At 43.1% G+C, this 27,610-nt stretch overlaps 1 protein-coding gene across 2 annotated transcripts in view; it reads right to left on the bottom strand.

The window, feature by feature from the left end:
• The window catches only part of SHISA5 (shisa family member 5), a 319,518-nt gene that overhangs the window by 45,661 nt on the left and 246,247 nt on the right, over nucleotides 1-27,610 (bottom strand). For both annotated transcript variants that reach the window (XM_085624898.1, XM_085624897.1), the window contains 2 exons: nucleotides 25,250-25,368; nucleotides 5,474-5,731 (listed from right to left, as the gene is read on the bottom strand). In XM_085624898.1, the coding sequence (XP_085481024.1) occupies nucleotides 5,474-5,731; nucleotides 25,250-25,368 (377 nt within the window). The remainder of the gene's footprint in view (nucleotides 1-5,473; nucleotides 5,732-25,249; nucleotides 25,369-27,610) is intronic.

Raw genomic sequence — 27,610 nt, forward strand, 5'->3', positions numbered from 1 at the left:
GATCATTAGAGGGGAAGCACATTATTTCTTAGTTTGTCTATCTGTGGCAACTTATACACATACGTAAGTGCTGAAGATAGTCCAGACATCCTCTGCTACTTTGGATCTACACATTGTTAACTAGGTTAGACAGCTTTATGCAAACCTAGCTGACTTTTTCACAAGGACCTAGGCCCCTTTACAGAGAAGATTTGCCACCTTCTCGGGCCCTCACTCCTTCAGTAAGTGACACTTTCCCCCCCAATCTTGTTCCTGCTGTTCAAGCAAGCTTACCAGAATGTAAGCTTGCTTACATTCTGGTTCCTTGCTGAACTCTTGTATTGTTAGTTGTAGTTTTAATCCCAATCTGTATCAGTAGAGATGACCGGGATCATAGGCACAAGGGCTGCAAATATTGATGGGTTCTTAGTAGAGGTGGGTGAACCAACAAATTAACAGCAAGAGCCAAACTAAGGGTCTGGCTTGGCTTTAAAAACTTGGGACTCGTGCACGAGCCGAGCCATGAAAATATTTGACAAGTACACAGTGCTACAAACATGTAGGAATATGATAAATCTCTTCAAAATTCAAGTGCATTTCTTCAATATACAGAAGCATTTCACCTTAGTCTACTCAGATTATATAACAGCCCTGAGAGGCATTTATTAAAAGTGAGTTTTTAAATAGGAACTTTGAAACATTCAAACTCGCCCCCTCTGACCACAATGCTATTAATGAACTAAAAGGCAAGTAAGTTGTCATGTGCATGCTACAAGTAGGCTAGATGCTTATACATGGAGCAAAATTATAGGCTATTAAATCATAATCAAGATAGGCTTTTATACAGAGCATATTACAAACTGGTATATTTCAATGTGCTCTCATATATGATAATGTAGAAAAAGGCAGCTTGGTCAAATAACATTTACCTACGATAACACAATTTAGTCAAGAGGGGAATCTGGGATAAAGCTCAGTTTTTCTGGTTTCACATTATGCAATTCAGCCACAACACGAGTTATGTGTTTCTCCTGTTTCACATCAAACGTTAATGCTTTGTCTTTAATTCTTGGCACATGAGGTTATATGTTGGTGATTAGGCTAATATTAGTACACCCTTGGGAATCACCAAACTATACAAAAGACCGCTGGTCACTTTGTTCCAAAGAACATGAACATTCAATATGTCAACTTTGCTGATTTAATCGCTACACCTACCTGTAGAAGGCCATGGTCTAGTTCAAGGCCTTGTGCGTGGTGTTCAAGATCAACTATGGCACCAGTCCTCAGTTCTTGCAAACCAGCTTTATGCCTTATTAACTTTCCCAGTCATTTTTCCGGCAGTGCTAACTATTGGTATCCAGCAAAAAAGGCAAGATGCAACCTTCTGTAAGGATTGTTTCACTCACCAACAATTTGCCAGGACCTTTAAAACATGCTGTTGACTGGTTGACTTTTCTCATAGACTTAAAAATATCCCTGCTCAAGCATTTTGCGCTATCCTGTTTTTTTTGCCTGGGGCCATGATATTTGAGGTCATAGAGATCTATGCAAATGTCTGTACAGCTATAGAAAACCAGGACATCGGTATCCAGAGCACCAGAAGAACTTCCAGGACTATTAAGAAGCAAGGGTGGGGAGGGAGATACAAAAATGCTGAAATACTATCATGGTGACAATGCACCAGTATGGATTACTTTGTGTAGCCTGTCTTCTAAAGGGCTGCTGGCATCCTCAACGGGATGCAGGAGCCCAGCTCCCCACTCAGAAAGACTACTCTGCTTCCTTAAATCCAGTCAATCAGTAATGGAGTGAGCTGGTACAGAGATCTTGAAAGAGTTGGATCTGTACCTCACTTTACAGGTGAAGCCCTTTCCGATTTGAATGCAGGGCAGAGGGACAAAGCTTGGAGAAGAACAGTGAAGTTAATTCAAATGATATAGACGCCTTTTCAAAGGCAGACCAAATACCGAAGGGCACTGTGGAGGAATCCCTTCATGTAAGGAGAGATGGAGGAATTGTGAAATCTATCCAGAGCATATGACCCAATTTATGTCCACTTGTTCTTGGCAACCGTCTTGAACACGCCTTACAGTTGTCTTCTGATTCTCACACCAGCTGCAACTGGTTTGATGCAGACTTTGTCGTCTTGTCCAATCAATGATATGGCTTTATCTTTATTGTTTAATTTTTGTAGGAGCACCACCAAAACTTGGCTCTCATTCAACAACTTCTCAAATCAGATTTTTTTCTGCACCACCTGGGCTTTTCTGAAAAATGTTTTAGAACCTTGGCTCCATAAGGGAGTATCAACTTATTTCCATATGATGGAATATTTAAATTGTAAGTGCATTTAGGGCTTATTCGTGGAAAAAAAACCCCTCAAACTGTTTTCTAGTTGCTGGAATTGACCCTTTAAGCAAGCATATCTGAGATTGCGGGGGCAGAAAAGGGTTTCTTATACACTTCCGGCTCCTATAGCAAGGAGGACGTATACAATATAACTTTTAAATTCAATCTGTGCCTGAACTATTGGTCCTACCTCCTACTAGGTCAGACATTTCTTTTTTTTTTTTTTTTTTTTGAAAAACCTTTATTGACATTTCAATCAATAACAAGTATGGGCCTACAACCCCCCGGGGCCGGCCGCTAGACAATCAGAACAATAAAAATCAAATGTGAACACAGGCGGCACCTCGGAGAGCAGAGTCTTCATGCTAGTATAGTCCAGCCAGCGAGCAGCCCAGGTAGGACACCAGGAAAAAAAGGGTTTTTCATTTTATAATGGAACGAAACAGTAGGATCAGGTGCCAGACAATTTCCCAACAGCGATAAGAGGCAGGCAGAATAATAGACGTAATCAATAAACAGCAATCTATGGGATCAATGGCGCAGACACAGGAAATTCAGGATGGGGAAGAATATCATAAACAGTTGCGCCTGCAAGCCCCCGCCCTAACGCCCAGAGAACAGCCCGGAAACTGTGGCACACATGAGAAGGCAACGATTCACAACCAAGGAGGTGTACCACGCTGATCCCAGAAAAGAAAAAACCAAGAAGAAGCGGAGAAGAAAAAGGAGGCCATAGAAAAAGAGATGAAAGACTAAAGAATCCCCTCCCCCAACCCCCCACCCTGCACCTCTGCAAATGAGTACGGCCCCCCCCCCAGCAGTGTGCCTGTCGCCCTGGAACTAGACCCGAAATATAGAAGAGACAGGGAAAAAGGAGTAAGAAAAGAACCCCACCAGACGGGGGGGTAGAGAAAGTATAATAAACTGGAGGAGGGCCTTCAAAACATACCCCCGGCTTCTCCCTCCCGCACGGTGAGGTCTCCCCACAGCAAACAATAAGCAGCACCAAAGCGACCATATCAAAGAGAGATGGGGAGCATATATGCACCTAATATGCGAACAGCTATGCCATGAGAGTACGCAACCCCGGAGTCCGCCCGTCTACTGGATGACCACCCCCGAAGGATCAGCCTTATCCTTGACCTCTCTTTGCAATTCTGCACATGCCTACCCCTCGACCCAGCGCCATGTCCAATGTTCCCAGGTATAGAAGTGTCCAGAAACGACCGGGAAGCGACACACACAGATGGGGTGGAAGTCTCTGAGTTCCAACACAGTCCGCATCATGGAGGGACGTCTTTCCCAGTGCTGCCCCAGGATCTGCACTGCACACAAGGTCCAGGAAGGCGGAATCAGTCAAAGCAGACAACTGTTGCTGGAATTGTCCCTGGGTCGCCGGGGGCCGTGCACGGGACGAGGCCACCACCTCCCACTCAGGTCCAATACCTCCGGAACAGATCAAACCCTCAGCCAGCCGATCACACGGTAGCATACTGTCCGGAGTGTCCAGGTGTGCACTAATCGCAGGGGTGGCCGCGACATTGTCCTCCTGTGTGCAGTGTGGGAAGTCCTCGTGTACCTGAGGACAGGCAGGCCGCCACTGTCCCAACACTGATGCCACACCATCGAGCATACTCCCCAAGACCCCGACGCCACGAACCAAGGAGAAATGAAGGGCACCAAGGGCCTCTAGGAGGTCGCCGTACCCCAGCACAGCTCTCCGCGAGCGCTCCGCCACACTCCCAAAAGTCCCACACTCCCATTCCCGCTGCGGCCCAGCGGACAGGATGGTAGGTTGCATCGCAACAAGATGGCCGCCGGGGAGGCCCGACCCGTGTTGGGGCCGGGACCCAGGGACAAGCGCCTCGAAGTCCACGGCGCTGGAGACCGGGTTCCGGGGGCAGGCAAAAATTATCCGTTGCGTGGTCACGGGCAACAGTCGTCCCCACCACGGACCAGCTCCCGCGAAAATCCGGGAGCAGCCCGCAAGGATCAGGGCGAGCTACGGGCGGCGTCCGGGCAGCTCACCGTCAAAGGCAGGGGCAATCACCGGAGAATCTGAGAATTGCACCCCCGGGCATGCCCTCGGTCCGCTACGCTTAGCAGTGGGAGCGACCACGGCGAAATGCAGGCCGAGGTTAGCACCGCTCCGGTGGACCGACACCACCCAGTCGCCGCAGGCCGCTGTTATTGAACTGCCACCCGGCCAAGGCGTCCACTCGAGGTCCAGGCTCCAGGGCTGCACGGGCCGCAAAGTTCAAATGCACATTTCTCCGGCGGTACCGCAGCCAGAAACCTCGGAGTCACACGGTCGGGTGCCACTCTCGTTCACAAACACGATCGCATAGCGCAGACTGAGGATCTCTTGCAGGATATCCGTGCGGGATGCGGAGGTTCACGGAGCCGAGGGTCTACGCTGCCGTCCCGGTCGCCATCTTGGCTCCTCTAGGTCAGACATTTTGAGTCCGGGTGCCCTAGAAAACATCAGTAAAATGTGTCTAGGGGAAGGTGAGATTTTCATTTCGGCATGAAATTTGGTTATTCATACATACATCCATTAGATGAAGAGAAAAGATGGGTCCAAGATAATTAATACCTTTCCAGAAAGGGTGGAGAATAAAGAACCTAGAGGTGCCATATTATGATGCACATAAAGGCCTGAATAGGGAAACCGCTATCTAGTTGAGGATTTTCCTCTTTCGACCTGAGCATAAAGGTGAGGAAGAGTTCTCAGTGTGACCTTTCTGAAGGCTCCTCCTGAGGACAGATATGACGCATAAGGTCAACCAATATTCCAGACTTCAAAAAGTTTCTAGTGGATCACCATCTTAAATTGAGCTGCTGACCAAAAAGCCAGAGCTATAATTTAGTCAATAACACTGTACAAATGCTGACCACATAAACATATCCCAAAACTCATGTCTCTCCCTTCCCTCAATTAAACTTTTCGCAAATTCTGCCTCTTGTGCACCTAAATATTTTTGTCATTGCGTTGTAGATAATATAATTCACTTTGCTGTTCCACTTTATTTTTCTTTATGTAAATATCTGTCTGTATATCAACATATTTTAAGCAGCGCCTCCCTATTTTCCCCCGGATGTAAAGGTCTCTAAATCCACACGTAAGCAGTGTTATACTTACTTGCCATAGTCTCCTGGTAACCAGGTGGTCCTGCAACCTGTGAGGGATATGGTGGAGGATACGGTGTTGGGTACGGTGTTGGATAGGGAGCGGTTGGCATCCCCCCTGCTGGCATACCTCCGTGATACATTTGTGACGGCTGCACTGGCAAAGGCTGATATCCTGGGTACGGTGCCTGCACTGGGTAATTCTGCGGCACTCCTTGCTGCTGTGGGTATGGAGTCTGGATCACAGTAGAAGTCGTGGTTGTTATAACAGCTGAAAATATTCAAAGAGGAAATCATGTTAGTGTACACAGTTATGATTGAAAGAAATACAAGTGGTGGATTAATAAAAAAATGTTTTTTAAAAGACTCATTCTACTCTCAAATTGCAATACTGATAACCCTGGGTATTCCCTTCACTTGGTTTTGGTGTTGATTATCATAAGCAGTGGCACATGTTCGGAGGTTTCTGAACAGACTCACAGCCAGGCTGATATTTTTGGTAAAAATAATAGCAGGTATAAAATAACACTGGTTTACTATGAACATTTTAGCACGATGGTCAAATAATGTGTAGATAATGTGCCGGAAAAATACGACCCCAAATTGAAATATAAACCATAATCTTATTAACTGGAACCAGATGATCATTTTAGGCCAGGGTAGGGAAGATCCGCCTACTCCAAAGGCAGGCCAGGGGTAGAGGTATTAATCCCGGGGGGGCAAGTGGAATCCCAAGAGGGGCACAAAATATGTTTTTTACTAAATGAAATGCACATTTTTTATTCCTGTCACATTAAAGAGTGAGATGACGATGAAGTTCCAACCACTACACCAGTAACCCAGAGCCCAATCCTGAACTGGTACCAGTATGCAATGCACAGAGGGTACGACTGGCCCGAGCCCTAGATCAAGCGCCATTTGCTGCTGATACATATTGGTACTATGTGAAGCCACAGAAAACAATAGCTTTTGATTAGACATTTCCTTGGATCTATGTAAGGAGTTAAATACTTCAAAAACAGAAAATGTCAACAGCAAAATTTGATCCTGGAAAGTCATGTGCAAACTGGCCAGGGTGTACAAAACCCCTACTTGTTTATGTAAACAATTTATAAGGTGCTAGGTGTAACCCTTTGATGACTAGCTTGAAAGATGCAAGATGCAATGGTCAGTCTGAGGAAATCTATGTAAGGTAGAACACGTCCTATCAGGTAGTGTCAGTGATTCTTGGATGATGTTCTATGATTGCAGCCCCTGGATGTCTGGAAGGCCAGTCAATTAGGAGTCTCTAAATAATTGTGTTTTCTGCAGTTGCCTGAAGCATATGTAATTGGGTTTGGATCTCAGGGAAGGGCTGACAGCATTCCATAGCTCAAGGCCTTTTACTCCTAATTGTTTGTCTCCATTTATCATTTGCATGAACAACCATTTCTGAATCAGGTTAGCAGCCAATGAACAATTGTTTCTGGCCCCAGTGTGGCATGGTGATGGGTTAGGCACATATTTTTGAGCATTTTCTAAAAGACTCCGTGGATTGGGCTTAGAACCATGAATTTAATTCTGGCTTTAACTGCTAGCCAAAGCAATGCTTTGAAAGCAGACCTGAAGTGGCCCTGCTTAAGTAGATTAAGGCACATTCTGGCTGCCGACTCTGCTGTCTATTAACTCTTGCTGTAGGAAAACTGCCTTTTCTGTATGGTCACCCCGGAGTTTTCACCTTTTTCTGGACCTTAACTGCTTTGCTGGCTTTAGAACTCTGTGACCTTGACCCTGCAAACCACTAGTAATGTGCCTGTGCTCACACTTTACCCATGGTTAAATTGTGTATTCCTGATTGGACCATTTAAACTGCTTGAAAGTTCTTAGTCTAGGGTGTAAAAGAGCACCCAGAACCTGGAAGTTAAATGATACTTGTGGATTGCAGCACCTACTGTGCCATCCACTACAATGACAGTGCAAACATGGCTACAGGATGACCCTGTGTAACCCGACTGCTGCAGAGCGACCTGTTAAAATAACTAGGGGTGGGCAGAATTTGCGTAGTCACGCCACAATCAAAGCTCTGCGAAATGGTAAAAAATCTCCGCGAGCACGCAGAAATTCACACGGAATTGCTTGTTCACAATGCTTTTTTCCTGTTCGCGAACGCCGTTTGCATGTTCAAGGGAAATATCTTGCGAACACACATTTTGAGAATTCGAACAAGCAAAAAATTCCGCGAAGCTGCGGAACGCAGAATTTTAGACAATTCAACTTTCTCCTCGGAACACGAAATTACCCAAATTCCGCGAGCGGAACGGAATTTACCGCCCAGGCCTAAAAATAACCCTTTATGAAAGGGTAAAATCCTCCCTTTGAAACATCAGTAAGTCAACCCATATGGTAGCCTTGAAGCCCCCAAGGTAGGGTGCATGGTATTTAAAAGTGGGACATGTAGAAAAATAATATTACCATGTAATACAGTGACAAGGGCCAAAAAGCTATTTTCGCTATGGGAGGCCTGGCTGTCATATGTAGAATACAAGAGTCCAAATTAAAATAGTAATGCTGCTAACTCGGGGAAGGAACCTGCTAGAAAAATAATTAAGCACCTATTTTTAATAGGTATTAAAATTCAATTCAATGGGGAAGCTGGATTTTCAATAAATATAAAGGAAAACCTTTTGAACGTTAACCCTTTCCATGCCTGAAGCTCCAGGAGGCTAATTTGCATTAGCTCTCCAGCAGTAGCCCAAGCCAGTGATTGTACTTGAATTAATGTTAAAAAGATATGAAATGTCTACCAAGAGCAAAAAATAGGCTGACATGGATTGACAGAGATGGCTCCTCTGAGCTTAACAGAATATGCAGGTAAGTGAAGTAACTACAACTCGCGTCCTTCCCATGCACCGCTTATGTCCTAACATATTACATCATTCATGCCACATTGTATGACGTAGTTTCTGATGTCCTCAGTGATGTTATCTATTGTATCATAGATGACAACACTGTGCACGGGCGTGAACTATAGTTACTTCAATTAACTATAACTGATGAATTGTTATTTTTACAAAATTTTAAATGGGACCTTTAAACTTGTATTATGACCCAGTTATAGAGTGCCTTTAAACTATGCTTTTTTCAGTACAATTTTTGTATATATATCCATTACATGCTTGGAGACTTTTATCGCACAACCTGCATTGATACAGAACTGAAACTTACTAATAAATGGAAAAGATGTCATGGTTTTGTGAAAAATACAGATTTCATCATAATGACAACGTCTGAACCCCTCTGGAGAGGGTTACTAGGATTATGCAGCATCAAGGACCAAATTATGCAGTAATTTAAGGAAATTTGTATGGCATTATGTAGCAAATTATTTAGCAGTATTATTTTGATCTATTTAAGCTACAAAGAACATTTATATTGAAATCTGCAAGTTATGTGGCAATTGTAGTAAATCCATAAATATGCGGCAAATGTTTTATCAACAATCTTCATTAAAGGTAAACAAAACACTGAAAAAGAACAACTTCAACAATATTTTCTTTCTACTTACAGAATGTGTTTCAACACACTTGCTCATGATTACCTTTCATTATTAGAATGTTCATTTAGACAACAGATAATTGTAAAGCTGTGCAGAGTAGTTTGGGGCCATCATTAAGATAATGGAACACTCTATTCTAAGGGACACAAGAAATATTTTCCACATTGTGAATTAATTGTTTAATGCCTCCGGATACATCAAAAAATAGATCCGAACTCTATAGTATGCATCTGTTAAATGTTTAGCTCTATATGACCATTGTTTAGTGGATGGGACTTGCTTTACTTTGCTTTCCTGCTAGGTTTGTTTGATTTGCCTCGAAGGAGTCAAATAACAAATAAAACATATGCAAACCAATGATTATTGTTTGGGCAGCCTCCCAAACATTACTGAGTGGCCTTCAGCAGTACTTAATTTGTGAAGTCCACTGCCACTGGATAGCCTGTCCACTTTCACTGCCTCTGCCAGATACTGTGTTTGGTGTCCGCACCAGTCATGGGTGTCTGCAATTGTCCAGTCTGAGGGGGCAAACCAAAACTGGATGTTTGACGGGGTGTTTTCATTTTTACCTTATGGGGTCTAATATTCTGCTTCTAATTCGAAAAAAAAGATTCAACGTTTACATATTATATGTCACAGATCTGTATGCACGTCATACCTGGCCATCTTCACCAATGCTGTCATATTTTCTTTCTACTTACAGAATGTGTTTCAACACACTTGCTCATGATTACCTTTCATTATTAGAATGTTCATTTAGACAACAAATAATTGTAAAGCTGTGCAGAGTAGTTTGGGGCCATCATTAAGATAATGGAACACTCTATTCTAAGGGACACAAGAAATATTTTCCACATTGTGAATTAATTGTTTAATGCCTCCGGATACATCAAAAAATAGATCCGAACTCTATAGTATGCATCTGTTAAATGTTTAGCTCTATATGACCATTGTTTAGTGGATGGGACTTGCTTTACTTTGCTTTCCTGCTAGGTTTGTTTGATTGGCCTCGAAGGAGTCAAAAAACAAATAAAACATATGCAAACCAATGATTATTGTTTGGGCAGCCTCCCAAACATTACTGAGTGGCCTTCAGCAGTACTTAATTTGTGAAGTCCACTGCCACTGGATAGCCTGTCCACTTTCACTGCCTCTGCCAGATACTGTGTTTGGTGTCCGCACCAGTCATGGGTGTCTGCAATTGTCCAGTCTGAGGGGGCAAACCAAAACTGGGTGTTTGACGGGGTGTTTTCATTTTTACCTTATGGGGTCTAATATTCTGCTTCTAATTCGAAAAAAAAGATTCAACGTTTACATATTATATGTCACAGATCTGTATGCACGTCATACCTGGCCATCTTCACCAATGCTGTCATATTTTCTTTCTACTTACAGAATGTGTTTCAACACACTTGCTCATGATTACCTTTCATTATTAGAATGTTCATTTAGACAACAAATAATTGTAAAGCTGTGCAGAGTAGTTTGGGGCCATCATTAAGATAATGGAACACTCTATTCTAAGGGACACAAGAAATATTTTCCACATTGTGAATTAATTGTTTAATGCCTCCGGATACATCAAAAAATAGATCCGAACTCTATAGTATGCATCTGTTAAATGTTTAGCTCTATATGACCATTGTTTAGTGGATGGGACTTGCTTTACTTTGCTTTCCTGCTAGGTTTGTTTGATTGGCCTCGAAGGAGTCAAAAAACAAATAAAACATATGCAAACCAATGATTATTGTTTGGGCAGCCTCCCAAACATTACTGAGTGGCCTTCAGCAGTACTTAATTTGTGAAGTCCACTGCCACTGGATAGCCTGTCCACTTTCACTGCCTCTGCCAGATACTGTGTTTGGTGTCCGCACCAGTCATGGGTGTCTGCAATTGTCCAGTCTGAGGGGGCAAACCAAAACTGGGTGTTTGACGGGGTGTTTTCATTTTTACCTTATGGGGTCTAATATTGTGCTTCTAATTCGAAAAAATAGATTCAACGTTTACATAATATATGTCACAGATCTGTATGCACGTCATACCTGGCCATCTTCACCAATGCTGTCATAAGGGGCACTGCACAATACATGACTTTATTACCACAATGCACTGTATTGAAGCTCAGATGAATTGGTGCTATTACACAGCTCGAAGCATGCACTACATTCTACCCTGCACCCTTTATTAGCTGCTTTTTTTGCCAATGTAGTTCCGGGTTTTTCAACCCTCACCAACACATGTTCCACCCCGACAATACAGTGCTCTGACTTATTACGCACAGCCAAGTTTTCAGCTATCTAAACAACCAAGGGAAACAGGAGATGTCCAGTTTTATCAACTGCAGCGCATTTTAATGTTGCTTTGTGGTACCGCTGCAAGAGCAGTCAATAATGCGCACTACATGTGTCATATCAAGGCTACGTATGACCAACCCCAACTGTGCCAGTCCAGTTCGGCTTAGTCACTGTAAGGACTGGTCAGTTGACTGGTCACAACTGGGGTTGCCACCTGACCAGTATCTTATGAGTGCCACCTAACCAGCATCTTACGGGTGCCACCTGACCAGCATCTTACTGGCGCTGGTAATCTGGCCGCCAAGACTGGTGCTGGTAATTAATAAATACTGGCAATAGGTTGTGAAGTATTTTTTAGGACCACAGTACTTGCTCAGTCTACTCTTAGCAAGAACCACCTCCCTACTGTGAGCTATTTGATTGCCTGTGCTAGGGTTTAACCTTGGGGCAACAGCCTGGACAGATAGTGATACTGATGATCTAACGTCCCCTCTCCAGGCATATCAATAATCACTCTGCACTGCAGCAGATAGCGACATCGCCTATGAACTTTGTCCTTTCTGAGAAAAAAAACAAAATCCCTGCAAGACGAGACTGAGATTGTCCTATTGCTATTGTATTGAAGTCGGACACCAAATCTCTGAGCAGCATGAATGACCGGCAAGCCTAAACAAGCATTGGACATGCAATAGGTCTCGCATTTGCTTATGTTAGAGCTATTGGCTTTATAACTGGCGTTGCAAATGACAATGTTTTGCATGGTTATGTATACAGCGTGTTACCCCAGCTGACATCTGAAGGAAAACTGGAAAAGCAAACACAGGAAGCTTAATTACACAAGGTAGCAAGTGACAAAATAAATGATTGTCAAATGCGCGAGTGGCAGTGTTGAGGCTGCAAGAGGATGGTAGATGAGGATTGGGAGGATAGCTCTGACGAGTGGAGTAAAGCTGCTCCTGAAGCACATCTATACAACAGTGGTGTTAAAAATGAAATAAAAATTACAATGGTAATTTCCTCTCCCCGACTTCCCTTCCTGATACTTTTGGTCTGGCTCGTAGAACATTGGGTGAATGGCTGAGTTTAAGTGATGTGCCTGCTGTTTTGACTGGCACTCCGGTGCTCCCTACAAACAGCTTCCTTAATAAACATGTTTATTTCTACATTTATGTCACAGATGTTACACCATGACCCCAAATATTCCTTTTTAGTATGTCATCAACCCGACAAAACCATCATTTACATGTAGTTTTATTTTTCTAAGGCGCCCAAGGGAACACATTTGCAAAGATGTTAGACAGTATTAGAGCACCACGAATCTGGAAGGAAAAAAAAAATCTTATAACACTTGCAAGCAATAAAGGTTGAACATTTCCCTACATCTTTTCCCCCACTGATAAACCTTCTATTTTTTTTTATAACTTCTTTTTATTAGTTTCATTTATAGTTAGGCATACATTAGCAAATCGACAATCATTTATTACATCATTACAATATCAGGGGGAAGAAGTGTCACATTTACACAATATCTTCTTCTCGATCTCCACTTCGTCTCATTTCAAGTTCCTCCATCGGGGAGATACAGATATTCCCACGATATACGTTCCATTTGCCCCATTTCTTAACCCACTTCTTTGGGCACCCCCGTGTTATAAATACTTCCTTTTCTGCAATCATACATTTTTCAAGTTCTGTTGCCCATATCTGGATAGACGGTGCACTTGCCACCCCCCACCCCTTGGCTATTTCCCTTTTTACAAGGGTATAGCCGAGTGTGGCCAGTTGCTGTTCCACCTCTGTGAGGTCTGTTGCCGCCCAGGCCCAATCCTGGTGTGAGAGTCATTGCTTTCCCCAAGGCAGTTTGGATATGGATCGTGGCCCCCTCCCATAGTCGTAAGAGCTCTGGGCACTCCCATATCGTATGGTAAAAGGTAGCTGTTTGGCTGCAGCCCATAAGACAAAGTGCATCAGTTCTGGTCCCTATTTTTGCCAATGTTACTCCTGTTAGATATGATCTACGGAGAATTCTGAATTGTATTAATCGGAAGCGGAGGGTGATGGCCGTTTCTTCAGGGCTGCCTGCCAGTCCTCATCTTCGAGTGGTCCCAAGTCTCCCTCCCACTGCTCTCCAAGTTTGTGTAGTGTGTCTGGCAGGTTGACATATACTTTTTTATAAGTCAATGAGATGGCTTTGGAATGTAGTGGCCCATCTAGCAGCCGATCTTCCAGCGGTGACGACTCTGGTATCTCTGTGAGGTCTGGCAGGACTGTGGTGAGGGCGTGTCGAACTTGCATGTATCTAAACAGTTCCCCCTGCGCCATCTTATAATGTTGCTGGAGCTCCTTAAAACTTAGGATCGACCCTCTTTTAATCAGGTCTCCGACCACGGAAATCCCAATAGTATCCCACTTACCGAAGCCGGGTTGATGCCAGAGAGAACCCAACCTCTGGGCATACCATAACGGTGTTGCTTTTGTGAGGACATGTGACCATCCCAGACGTGAATTTACCTGGTGCCAGATCTCTACAGTATGACAGAGAGGCCAAAAATATTGCCCTCATTTCACTTTGGAGTACAGCGCTCCTAGGTAACCAGATTGTCCAGTCTGATATCTATCTAACACATAGGCGGGATCACTGGGAGAGCGATAGATCCACTGTTTACCACCACCAGTTGTGAGGCCCAGTAGTAGAGTCTAAGGTCTGGGAGGGCTATTCCCCCATCATACCAGGGGCAGGGACCTCCAATGTTTAACATCTGTTTTAGCCGGGCCAGTGGGGGGGGGGGGGGCCTAAGTTGCAATCATAAAAAAGGGTTGGGTCAGATGTGGCATATATTCCCAGATATCGAAAGCCTTCCACTGCTACCTCAATCATGCAATTCTGTGGGAGACGGGGAACCCGGAGCACAAACAGTACCGATTTACTCCAGTTTATTTGATAACCAGAGTATTTCCCAAAGTTCGTAAAGATGTTCAGGACGCCATGTATGGATTTATATGGGGAGGCTAGGTATAGTAAAATATCATTTGCATAGAGGGATATTCGATCTTCCTGACCCTCCGATAATTTCAAGCCCCTCACCATAACATCCCGACGGATCCAGGCGGCCAATGGTTCCAACATCAAAGAAAATATCAGTGGGGACAGAGGACAGCCCTGACGGGTTCCCCTCCGCAGTGTGAATGTCCGTGAGGTATAGTTATTAACTCTCACTTGGCCCTGTATATCTGTGTATAGTAATTTTATCCAGCCTAAGAATTTCAGACCAAATCCCATCTTCGCCAAGACTTTGAATAGGTACAGCCATTCTATAGAATCAAACGCCATGGAGGCATCTAGAGACAGCACTACTGCGTCTTCTTCCAAGAATTCCCTATGTGCTAGCACATTGTTGAGACGGCGAATGCTGAGTGCTGTATTCCTCTCTGGCATAAACCCAGATTGGTCAGGGTGTACCAAGGATGAGATAACCGTAACCAGCCTGGTGGCGAGAAATTTAGCTAGGATCTTGGCTTCTACATTGATCAATGAGATCAGCCTGTATGAGCCACAGTTATCACCAGGTTTCCCGGGCTTACAACTATGGACACCACACATTGGTCACTAGGCAGTATCCCTTGCTCATAGCTTTCATTGTACATGGCTCGCAGATGTGGGGCGACTTGGGAGGCAGTTACTTTTATGATCAACCTTCTATTGTTCAATACTTATGAACCCCTTTTTCTGTTCACGTTCCCAGCTACGGGCATCAGCACAGCCGGCTTGTGATTGCGATGCACCTGTGGGATACACACTCGCAGATCTTCTAGTTCATCCGTGCCCTGCTGAAAAGTGTAGCGGCACACTGTGCCGACCCTGAGCGCCGCCGTCTCCCCCATATTTAAGCAAAGTACCCACAAAATCCGGCTTCTGCTACTAGCAGCTGGAAAGGGCAGATATTGTGCTCAATAACTCGCTGCTTCTTGGTTGGGGGCTTACTTATAACCCATTTTAAAAGCAGAAAGGCAAGGCTAACTTCAGTGGTTAAGTCTACTTCGAAAGAAGCACTGTTTCATCATGGCTGCCATTTTGGAGTGATTTTGTTTTTTTTATCATGAAAATGCACAAAAGCGAGTTCTTCGAGCCCTTTATGGTTTGTACAATACTGCACTGCTTTATTTACAGACCCAAACATACGAAAGCTTCACTGTCTATATATTTCAATGACCAACTTTAAATAAGACGTAAAACGTGAAGAAACCACAATGCACGGACAGCGGAGTGCGAACATACACGGAGTGCGGGCGGGAGGTGCAAAAATGCATGGACAACGTAGTGCGATCGCGCTTCGCAGTCGGAATGACAAAAATATAGTGCTCACCCAGTAATTAAAGGAGACAGTATCACGCCGCAAGTAAAGGATCCAGTCCGGGTTGGCGGGGCCAAAAGTGGACAGGGGGGGGGGGGAACAAGGAGTGAAGAACCGGGATTTAAACCCAGCGGCGCAGGGGACACGCCCGAAGTCTTCGGGTTCACCTGTCTTAGAGTACAGAGACACGGGATTCTTCTGTTGACATCAAAGATCAAATTTATTAGCTGCAGCCAGTAACAGAGATCCTAGAAGTACAACACGGTGTATGTTCTCAGGAGACTGCTCAACAAAATAGAGTGGAGCATCGTCTTTTATACCAACAACCACGTTCCCGGCTAGCATCAATTACTTACGAATTTGACCAATCAGAGGATGACATTTACAGAGGCATCACATAACGACAAACCCACTTTCAGTTATCCAACCCACCGCCAATGACAAGGCAAAAATCCAGCATTCTTGCTCGAACAGGCCGGACGGGCCCATCATAAAAGACCTCAACCCAAATCAATAATTAGGCCATAAGGCCATAAAAGGAAGGAGCAGAAACAGATGAGAAGCAAGATAGAGGGGTGTGTGCGTGTGCCATAGAATCAATAATGTCCTGCTCTTTGATCGCTATCTGACCAGCTGCTTAACAAGGTACTGGCTCAACAAGTTTAGCCTCGGGCAACAGGGTCAGTTGACTCAGGTCAAACAGGAGTCAACACGAACTCAAGCTAAGGTGTATGCGTCCCTAGAGGCTCGCTTGGCCAGTCATCCTGTAGTCAGTAGCCTATGTGAGGGCAACCACAAAATGGCGGCTATGCACAAAATGGAACCCAAGGGTGCAGACTAGATCATTAAATACACAGTGAATCCATCGGTGTAGCATGACGAAAACACTCATGCATACCGCACTAGTCAGTCGCGGTTCGCTGCTACCAAAATCATCACGATACGACAACCTTCATTGAATGGGTTCAGAATTCACGGAACCACAGGAGGGACTAAGAAGCCTCCTTTACAATAGAAAGCCAATGGGAAGAAGGGGCATGGCTTCAAGTCCCCTTCTGAAACTGTATCGATAACAATAAGCCTGCGAGACCTAAAAAGCGTGCATTCCCACAAGCATAATATATCTTTCTCTGTTAATGGGAAGGGCAACTTGTATTGCTGGAGAGGTGCATTGTCTGATGTGAAGCAGACTTCCTGGCAGTTGGTGACTACATCAGTTAGAAGTCCTCTTCAGGTAAACCTAGGTTCACTTACTAGAACCTGGAGTTCTGCCTGCAACTTCCACTGTACATGAAATGCCCCAACTGGCCACTTCATTTACGACTACGTATTAGAACAGTTCAATGAGGATGCTACTTTTCTTTCCAAATAAGATGGCAACCATACTCAACAAGCAGAAATTTAAGTGACATGGCTGTGAGTACTATGCTAGTAATACAGTCTGTTCTAGGAATTTTGGGCTCCGGGCAGAAAGAGAAGCATCTTCTCGAATGTGGATTTCAGTTAAACAATAACAACTTTCAAAAACCCTAATAAAATAACGACATATATTTCACAGCTCTATTAAGTCCAGCTACATTATATAAAAGTCACACTGGGTGGCAAAGCAAGGCCCGAGTCTCTGCAAAATCTGTTATCTTTGCCCAAATGTTAACTAGTTGTTTCCAGATAGTACATGATTAAAATGTTAAGACTGTCCCAGACAATGCTGAAATAGATGGGGTGGCAGGTGCTTCATTTTTTCCATAGCTCAACTGTGGAATAATCTTCCATGACATCTTATACATTAGTCCAATGTTATCACTTTCGGGAAGCAGCTTAACACATGTTTTTTTTCCTGTCCATCCTAATCAGCAGTTAGCCCTGAGAACTGCTCCTCTCTAGGACGAGCAGTCAGTTAGAGGTGTGGGGGTAATTTATTTAATATGGTCTATCCTTTCAATTTTGTGCAGTAGATATTAGCACCAAGACGCCTCTGGCATTCGTGCGTCTAAATCCCTCTATGTCAATATCCATACACCATCAATGCAATCCAGGACACATTTTTAAAATATATTTTTTATTAATTTTCAGTAAGATTATACACAGAAAGGAAGGAATATATTCTCATTATATATATTGACATATGGTCTCCTTTCACCCATCAATCCGTATGTTAAATTTAGCATAACATGTAAAATGCCAGCAAGGTGTTTTCACCCAAGTAGAGGTCACAAGGGCAGATTCAGTAGAGCCCTTCATATGTAACACAAAGATGCAGCATGGAAATACCATGACATTTTGGCCATTACCCGGTCTGAACCACCATGTCCCATGCAGGCAGGCTCTCGTATAAGAAGCAGAATCATGGGAGCTGGCGGAGATCACCATCAACTCCATACTTTTGATTATTTCCATTTGAATATTTGTTGCTCACTAGCCATACACTAATCCAAATTACTGCACCAATCCAAAAACCTCTAGGTGACCTTGTTGCTTCATAGCCTGGCTATGGCTTGTTTGGCTACTGCCAAACTAGCACCGCAGAATAGTTTTTGTATTTCGGTGAAAGATTTTCTCCCAAGATGCCCAATAACATAATTCTGAAATTCAAATTTACCTGGATTTTGGGGACCACTGAGAGTCACTCACCCACTTTCGCCAAAACTCTGTCCCTTTGGAGCACTCCTAATATGTATGGAAGGTCACCACAGTATCAACCCCCATGAATCTGGTTGCACCTATCCAAACAGTTTGAACTGCGTTATGGTACAGTATGTTCAGTGTGAAAGCTTCACTTGTATCATCCAGAATCCAGCCCTTATGGCCTCTTCACTGGGGCCTCCTGTAGCCTCCTCCCAGTATAGATCATTTGGGGGCATCAAAGTGTATCTTCAACTTAGCTTCCACTATTAACATTTTAACTGGTAATTGCTAGTCAGTGTTTTGTATATTTGGAAAATTGCTTTACACCTTGGGGGTTCCATCAAAACCCTGCGATGTAGTGTGGAGTACTTCTGGTTGTCGTTCATGACTCCTTTATCTCTCTAGCGCAGTTTTCAGTTCTAAATACTTAAAAACCCGAAAATTATTAAAGGTGTATTCCTCGCTAAGATGCTCATAGATTTTAATTTCACCTGAGACCCAAGAATTCCTGGCTGTAGAGACCCCTATTGTGTCCCATTTTAGAAGCACTCCAGTTTGGCTACTTCAGAGAGCAGTTTCCCTTGTGTCGGCACTATGGCAGCCCCTCAAAGGTGTGGCAGCATGCCAGGCCAATGACACCATCCTCATGGGTTGCGTCCATTATGTGTGGGAGAGCCCCCCTGTGTACGTCAATGCTGGGTAATGTCTAGCTCCCATGGCAATTCGATTGACCTGTAAAGCAGGTTCATTTGGGAGACAGAAAGACCAGCCATTTGACACCAGTAGCTAGGAGGCTCAGAACGATTTGCATGTGTCTCTACAAAGGTGAAGCATAGGTTTCACACCTCCCCCACCGCATACCTAGGGTCCCTCCCCTGCAGGGTAGCCAACTTTCCACTATTGTTTCGGTGAATACTAGGCCATAGTTTCCCCAAGAAGAATGTGACATGGGGGGGGTAGTAAAAGTCACGGAGTTCATATTTTGAGTTTCATCCCACAACACCTTAACCTAAATCAGGCCAAGTCTCTTCAAATTAAAAAATGGAGTAGTGAAAAAGTTATGGGGCTTGAAACAGACAGTCCTGCATTGTAATCTTGGGTCTCCTACATGATCAAATTGTTTGACTTTGGGCCAATCATGCAGTCCTGAGCCATGTGCCCTTATTTTCCATGAGATGATGGGCTGGCTGGCCATTAACCGAATGTAAGGATTTTGGGATCGCCACCTGCTTGTTAAGGGCCACTTAATTCTCGGCTTTTACATTCCTCCTTTTTATCACCTCTACAAGGTAATCATTTTGCTAAATTGGCCACTATGAATCAATCACCTTGTGTGCTAGAAGTCCACGGTCCCAGTTATGCTACAAATGATGGCTCTTCGCATCCCTGCACAGTGACTGATTCCTGTACAAGTGCTGGGACATCCCACTGGACTGGGCCTCTGGATGCTCCTCAGATGGCCATTTTGTTTTGCATTCTCTGTCGATAAGCCTTCTAGCCCTTAACAGACACTTGTCGATTAAAAAATGGGTATATGTCCTGAGTTCTGCAGAGAGCTACTGCACTCAGCTAATTTACTTCTCTTGGCCTTTCAGCACTGGGTCATGCCTGCGAGTTCTCTTGAAGAGGAGCCAGTGGCACAGCAATGGTGCCATGGCCCCTGGTGCAAGCAAGGGAAATTAGCTCTTACTTCTACTGGCTAGACAGAAAAATACAGCCAACATTTGGGTGCATTGGTCAACTAACACATCAAGGCCTGAGGCCACAGCACCTGCTGCACTACTTAGAACTACATCAGGCAGGCAGCAGAACTGAACCATGGCTGTGAGGCCCATCGGAGTGAGGCCAGTGGCACAGCAATGGTGTACCCTGGTACAATTAAGGTAAAATGATTTCAGCCGCCCACTGGCTGGACAGCAAAATACAACCATAATTTGGTTGCATTTGGTACCTAACACCCTTGAGTCCTGGTGCCACTGAATCGGCTACACCAATGATATCTATGCCCCCGAGAAAGTGGCACCTCTCTTCCGGGGTCTCGCAATTATGGTCCAATGGTGCCAGGTTAAGGGAAGAGCACCCCCTCTCCTAGGCCTGGGAGCACTGGAACATGGCTGTGAGACGCAGGTGGAAGGGGCCATCTCCTGGCACAGGCAGCATTTGATTATAGCTGTGAGGCCCAGGTGAGGGCGGTCCCTCTCCTGGGCCTGGCAGCACTGGATCAAGGCTGAGTGGTCACTAGAGAAGTATACTGCAAACACCCCAGTGCCACAACCCTATTTACAGCTATGCCCCCTTCGAGGGTTCTGCACCCATGGGCCTTGCACCTTCCCCCTGCTGCCTCCTCCCCTCATACCACTCGAAATCGTTTTACACCCCTCTTTTCACAGAGGCGTCTTGTGCATCAGAGAGGGGAGGAAGAACAAGAGTTTGTGTACTGGCACCTATGCAGGGCTTTTGGGTAGTGTAGCTGGTATGGGGCCTAGGGCAGCTGCCCACACTGCCCATGCCTAGCACCAACCCTGAATACATAATGTTGTACTAGCTTTGTGTTTTCTAACCTTGTCTACATGCTGCAACTTCACAAGGCTGAAACAATCTTACCCCATAACCCTCAAAAATAAGTTAAGTCCTATAACACCTCACCTGTCCTTAATGTAACCCCCAAAAGCATCCATTGCTTCATGCCTTCGTTTAACAAAAAGATCTTTAGTGATATAAACTTGTATCCAACATCGTATGAAAGCCACAGAAAATTGAAATGTAGAATTTGCGATAACTTCAACCACAAAAAAGGAAAGAGAGCAATAGGAAGTAGTTACGCAATCTGTTTATGAAAACGGAAAGTCTGGAACATACAAATTCACTGCAAATGTTTACTGCTTTCCAGACTAAATTATGGGATTGCTTTTAACAACAAAATGAGACGTCTTAGATTCAAAAATATATGTTCTATTTTGGGTGATTACCAGTTCCTCTGACCAGCCCAAAATGTTAGAAAAAACACAAGCACATAATAAAACTGTGTGAAATATACCTTGACGTATGTAGTTATGTGGTCTGTCATGGAAAATTCTTTCAGATGAAGGTAGTTTTACGCCATGAAGGCATCTGTCTATCTAACAAACCACTTCCTTTGAATCTATTATGGTTTACAAGACCACCGTTATAAGTCAGTACATTTGCAGAGTTGTTTTTCAGAATTTTTTTATATTAAGAGAATGTGAAAAGCGCAAGAGACAACCATTCGGAATAGCATTAACATATTAATAGCACAACATTTAAATTCCTCCTTCCATGTTTAAAGTAATTTGCTCTTTCCAGAAGCGCCTACCCAGCCAACGAGATCCCATTCGAACCACTCATCACTTTATCAAGCACAACAGTCTTTTATACAAATTGTGTATTGTCTTGTTACCTAACTAGCAGGACCACGAATTCACACATCCATATCTTAAACCAAATCATAAATAGCCCTCATCATACTTTTAAGAAAAATAATGTAAAGCCCTCAGCATGGTACCAGTAACGTTGATGACCCATCACGTAGTCCAGCGGTAGCCCAAAAACAGCCTGAAACTTCAGACTGCCCTTTAACAGTAAGTTGTTTCCCTTCTAGTATGGATAGTCTCGCCTCGCCCTATTGTGCCCTCTCATTTAACATCTATGCCTATGCAAGTACATTGCACAATTAATGGGTTAATTAAAACAATAACAATATAATAAGAAATAAAAGCGAAAAAACACAAAACATCTACACTAAAGATAGGTTTAGCCAATTGATACAAATCCAACAACAGTAGCCCAAATCATATCATCAGAAAAGTTAAATTAAAGATGAACAGCCACTTTTAGACCTCTGACCACAACTTTGATCTCGTAATGTGAAATTCTGCAAATTTTGAAGGTGCAAAATGTCGCACTCTTTTTTTCTATGGGGTGTCTGATTACAGTGGAGAATGCCTTTTGGGGCACACATTTTATCTTCACGCAAATGCACTTGCTATTATTTTTTGAGACTTTTAATTGTGAGGTACCAGATACCATGAACATAATTTGATTTAATTTTCACAAGAAAAATGCAAATTTGTACGCCCCTACTTCTAACTTAATATTTAAGAAAGACTGGTTTAATAAGAATGACATTCCTTATTAAGAAAAAGAAAAAAGCTAAGTACAAGGGTCACATCCTTATTTTTATACTGATACAGTAATTCACAGTAAGTGTCCTTAATGACAGTCTTTAACTAATCTCTTTTGAATTAAGTTAGCAGAAGAAATCGAAAAATCATAAATTGATGTTGCCACACAAATGCTCAATCTACTTTAGAGATTTTTACGTCTATCTCCTTCGGCTCAAAATACCTTTGTCAGTGAGTATTGCCGTTTTGCTGACGAGAGAGAAGGATTTTACAGTATCAAATTCAAGTTGAAAATGGAGTGTTCTTTGAACACTCATAACTCACTCCTCACAAAAAAACAGGGAATTCACGGATGTGGCATTTAATAATGTAAATAATACACAAATATGCTTTTGGTGGTGGAGGGGTATAACAATTGGAACCGAACAATGCCTGATCAGGGAAAACAAGTTATGACAGATATCAGTTTTAAATCAGTTATTGCTTTATAAATAAACAGGTCATAACATTGGCCCCAAACTCAATGTAAACGTAGCAGAATGGGCAAGTAATTTTTGATTTGCTGAGGTCAAGTTCAAAACCAAATTCAGTGGGTTTAACAGAAAGATTTAAATGGCACACTTTGTCTAATGGCATGAAAATCTGATGGCAAAACTGCTGTTTCCCTTCCTCATGTGCCTCAGGTATAAAAGGTTCTTGATCACAGAAACTTAAGCATGTCCCCCCTAATGCCCATACATTTCTTTTTTTTTTTTTTTTTTTTTTGGAAAACCTTTATTTAACAGTATGTGCAGACAAATACGGGCCTACAACCCGCAGGCCGGCCTCGACAATAAAAGGCACATCAGCAAGCAATGATACAACTCAGCAGCATATCAGTACAAACACGAATAGACCAAGTTACGTTATACACAATTGTGCCGCCGAGCGCCAGGATGATGAGGTTTAATTTTTATAAAGTCTTGAAATAAGTCCATAGCAACAGGTCTGGAAGGATCCGAATCAGAGCAATGCAGTTAGGACTATAGTGGGCAACGATCATCAGAAGAGTCAGCAAGCATTATCCGTAAGGTAATCAATCGCACTCAATGAAATCAGGATAGGAAAGAAGCATATCACATGACGATCCCCAAGCACTACCCACAAGTTCCCAATCCTCCCATCGACCCAAGAAATAAGAAAGGAAAGAGCAAGCGAGAAAGGTAAAGAGTAGAAAGGGAGAAGAAAAAAGAGAAAAGAAAGAAAGAAAAAGGAGGCCCATAGAAAAAAAAACCAATAAGGAAATATACCCCCCACCCTACACGCATGCAGAGGCTACGGCCTACCCCCCCTAGGAGTGTGTCTGTCGCCCCAAAAGAGTACCCGAAATGTAGGAGAAGAGAAAGAGAAGAAAAAGAAAAAGAATGTCACGGTTGATCGGAGGAGGGGCCCATACATTTCTTAATGCTCTGCTTAGAACATTAGAGTATGTTGCACTGTATTGATTAATCTTGGCAGATATGTTCCTTCCAGAGATTTTAGACACTATGAATAACTTAAAGTCTCCCCTATATGAATTAAGCTAGGCACGATTTTTTACTGTGGGATGGATAAACAAATCCTCTGGATCTTATCTTGGCTGATGTGCACTGTTGTCTCTAAAAATGTATACTAAGGTACTAAAGTGTGGACATACAATTACTACACACTTAGGAGAGTGGTAAATTGGGAATTCAAATTCTCCCCGTCAGCTAAGAGACTCCAACATTGTTGGTACAAGTCCTATATTCCAGAAATGTAATTATGCCTTGTTTTCTATATGGGGCTAGGGAATCACATTGGGTTGCCAGAGGTTAGCGTGAATACTGGACTACTGGGAGTTTGTATTCTGTTTTGTATACATTTGTATGATGCATTATTGATGGAAGTTTGTTTTACATTGCACCCAATTTTTATGTTATTTCCACTATCAGCAACACCTATTTGTAATTAACGCAACTATTTATAGTGGACAATGTGATGAGCCTGACCAGGCCCACAGACGTGGGTGAAGAGATTGCGGTGTATGCACGCCCTTACTACAATTTCTTTCTTTGCACTTTAATTGGTAAGCATGGAATCATAAATAAATTACATTTTTGTAGTATATTGAGCAAGGACTGCATGCATGGTGTACCTCAGCATTGTTCTTTTCTTTTGACTAATAGTGGACAAAACAAGTTTGGATTGAGCAACAATTCTCAAGAATGTATAGAGAATGCATACTCGTGCTGTGGTGTTCTGAACATAGGTTTGATTAACAATTCTCAAGAATATAAAGAGGTCGCATGACCCATGCTGTGGAGTCCTCAGACACAGGTTTAATCAACAATTCCCAGGACTGGCGCTGTGGTGATCTCGGACACAGGTTTAAATAACAATTCTCAAGAATATATAGGGGTTGCATGACTCGTGTCGTGGGGTTCTGGGGCATAGGTTTGATTAACAATTCTCAAGAGTATAAAAAGGTTGCATGACCCATGCTGCGGTGTCCTCAGCACAGGTTTAATCAACAATTCTAAAGGATATATTGAGGTTACATGAATCGCGCTGTGTTCTCGGACACAAGTTTAATCAACGATTCTCAAGAATATACAGAGGTTCCATGACTGGCGCTGTGGTGAGGATCTTGGACAAAGGTTTAATTAACAATTCTCAAGAATATATAGAGGTTGCATGACTTGGACTGTGGAGGTCTCGGACACAGATTTAAAAAGAAAAATTCTCAAGAAAATAAAGAGGTTGCATGGCTCGCACTGTGGTAATAGCAGACATTCGTTTGAGCAAAAATTGTAAAGAATTTATAGAGGTTGCATGACTCACGTGGTGGTGATCTCCGGCACATCTTGTATAGACAGCAGCATGAGCAGGTGAAGCACAAAATGACGGTTACAACAAATACCACGAAGATTGTGATTCCTACAGCAATGAATGTGCCAAAACTGGAAAACAAAAACAGAAAAACAACATAAGTCAAATGTCATTTTTTTTCTCATGAGAACTGCAAATGCAGATCGCATATTAGAAAAAAAGGGTTCATCAAAATCGATTAAAATTCTCTCCTTGAAAATAAGGAAGAGAAGCGTTACAAACATATTTAGGTGATGGAATTTAAGTAAACGAAATCCCAAGATGTTAGGGAGAAAATACATTTTTCTGTTAAGTGAACAACATCATGGAGAATCTGATTGGTTTCTGTACTTTAGTTTCTCAAGGGATCAACTGACCGCATATTAGTTGAGTGAGTCAATGGTTAGTCAGATGATTCTGCATCAGCATCAAGAGCATATTAATAATAAATCAAAAACTGAGCCGGAATGGACAGCAGCCAGGAGGAATCTTGACGGCTAGACGATGTGCTGTTTTTATTCAAAGTTTTAAATTGGTCATCTTTCATTTACGTTTTTCTCATAAACACCGGCGTCCTGACCTAGTGCAGGTTACCAGTCCATCATATGGTGCAGCTAGACTAAAATCAGACATTGCGTGTGTTAGCTTGCTGACTTAGCCTGATGACAGGTTTGCCTGGGCTTCGCCGCACCACTGTCAATTCTGCGATGATTTAAGGAAACCACTCCAAGATGAGACAACACTCTTCAGTTCACACTGGGAGGGCATATTTAATTATTTTGGGGATGGGGGTACATGCGGGTCATTGCTTTTAGAGGCATGTAGTGCACATAGGGGCATAGTACACACACTTGATATAGAACAGTTAATAATTGCCAACATAAGTGCAATGTAGCTTTGTCTCTGTCACTTCTCTCCCCCTCCTGGTGTATACCCCAACCTGCTATATCCTCAGTCCCTCTTCTCCCTTCTTTTTTCACCACTCGAGTTTGTCTTCTACTTTTTTCACACATTCCAACAAAGGTGTTTCCTGGAGCACAGATACAGACCCAGACCTGCAGATCAGGGCGCATCCAGAAAGCGCACCTTTGAATATTCATACTAGCACTAAATTACTCTGGATTTTTCTTTCTAAATAGACACCTCTTAAAAATAAAAAAGGGGGAAACATTTAGTTTGGCGTTTGATGCATTTGTGGAGCCAATGTGGGGTTTGCGGCAAATGTTTCTTCGTTGTCTCGGTACTCTAGCCCATTCACATTGACCTACAAGTGAGGATATATAGATGGAGGGTGGTGACAGGAGTTCAATGACATTTGATGATCCCTGGAAACTGGCCATATGACCCTATGGGCCAGAAATACATAGGCTTTCATGACAATCTCATACATGGTATTGTAATGCATACATGTACAGTATGTAAAGTCTAGCAATTCATTAAAATATTATAAAAGTGAATGGAATGATACTTGGTTCCTCCCTATTTGTCTTTGCCAAAAGGGAAGGGATATCATGTAGGTTAGCTTGATAATGTTGTCTATTTCACCTCCGTCGATAGTCTCCATCGGACCGAGGTTCCAACGGAGAGAGCGGTGCCTCTCCTCGGAGCTGTCGGCAGGTAGAGGTTTGGAACATACCCAGTCGTTACGGGTAACGTTACTTCCCACCGAGCAGGAACCGCAAGTACCTTTGGTTCCGGGTGTTGATAATATGTTTTGAATTTTTTTTATTCTTTACAACACATTTCACATAGCAGCAGCATCTGATTGGTCCTGAAGAAAGCCTGGTCCGATTTATGGGCCTCATGGCTGAAACATGTTGACCGCAATCCATCAATTTACACGTGCAATTTAAATCCATATCGCAGGTGCACTGTTTTTAATCCAGACAGCGAGAACTCACGAATAAAATGTAGGTTCTCTCTAGCCAGTTTTAACATCACTTCACTCACTTTAAACTTTTATCTTTGCGCTGCGTTCTCTCTCACACTAGTAATCTCATTTGGAGGATCTAGTTGATCCAGCTAGAGCAGGTGAAAACATCCCTGAGCTCCTCCCTCTGAGGGTTGTAGCCCCCAGAGGAACTAGGTATTTACTCTGGGAGGAGGATGCCAAATGATGAAGCATGCCACCATAGGTGGGTGAGGGATTTCGTCCTAAAGGGATTATTCCCCTAATGTTATTTTGACAGTGCCTTACCATTAGGTTTGTTTGTTTAGGTAACTTAGACCCAAGGATTGTTGTTGTTTGTGTCTATTTTAGCTGCCCATATTTCCCATGTTCCCTTCAATAACTATTAACAAGAGCATATCTCAGAGCACATGTGCTATTGTACC

Source organism: Triturus cristatus, chromosome 9 (genome assembly GCF_964204655.1).
Source record: "Triturus cristatus chromosome 9, aTriCri1.1, whole genome shotgun sequence".
Lineage (NCBI taxonomy): Eukaryota > Metazoa > Chordata > Amphibia > Caudata > Salamandridae > Triturus > Triturus cristatus.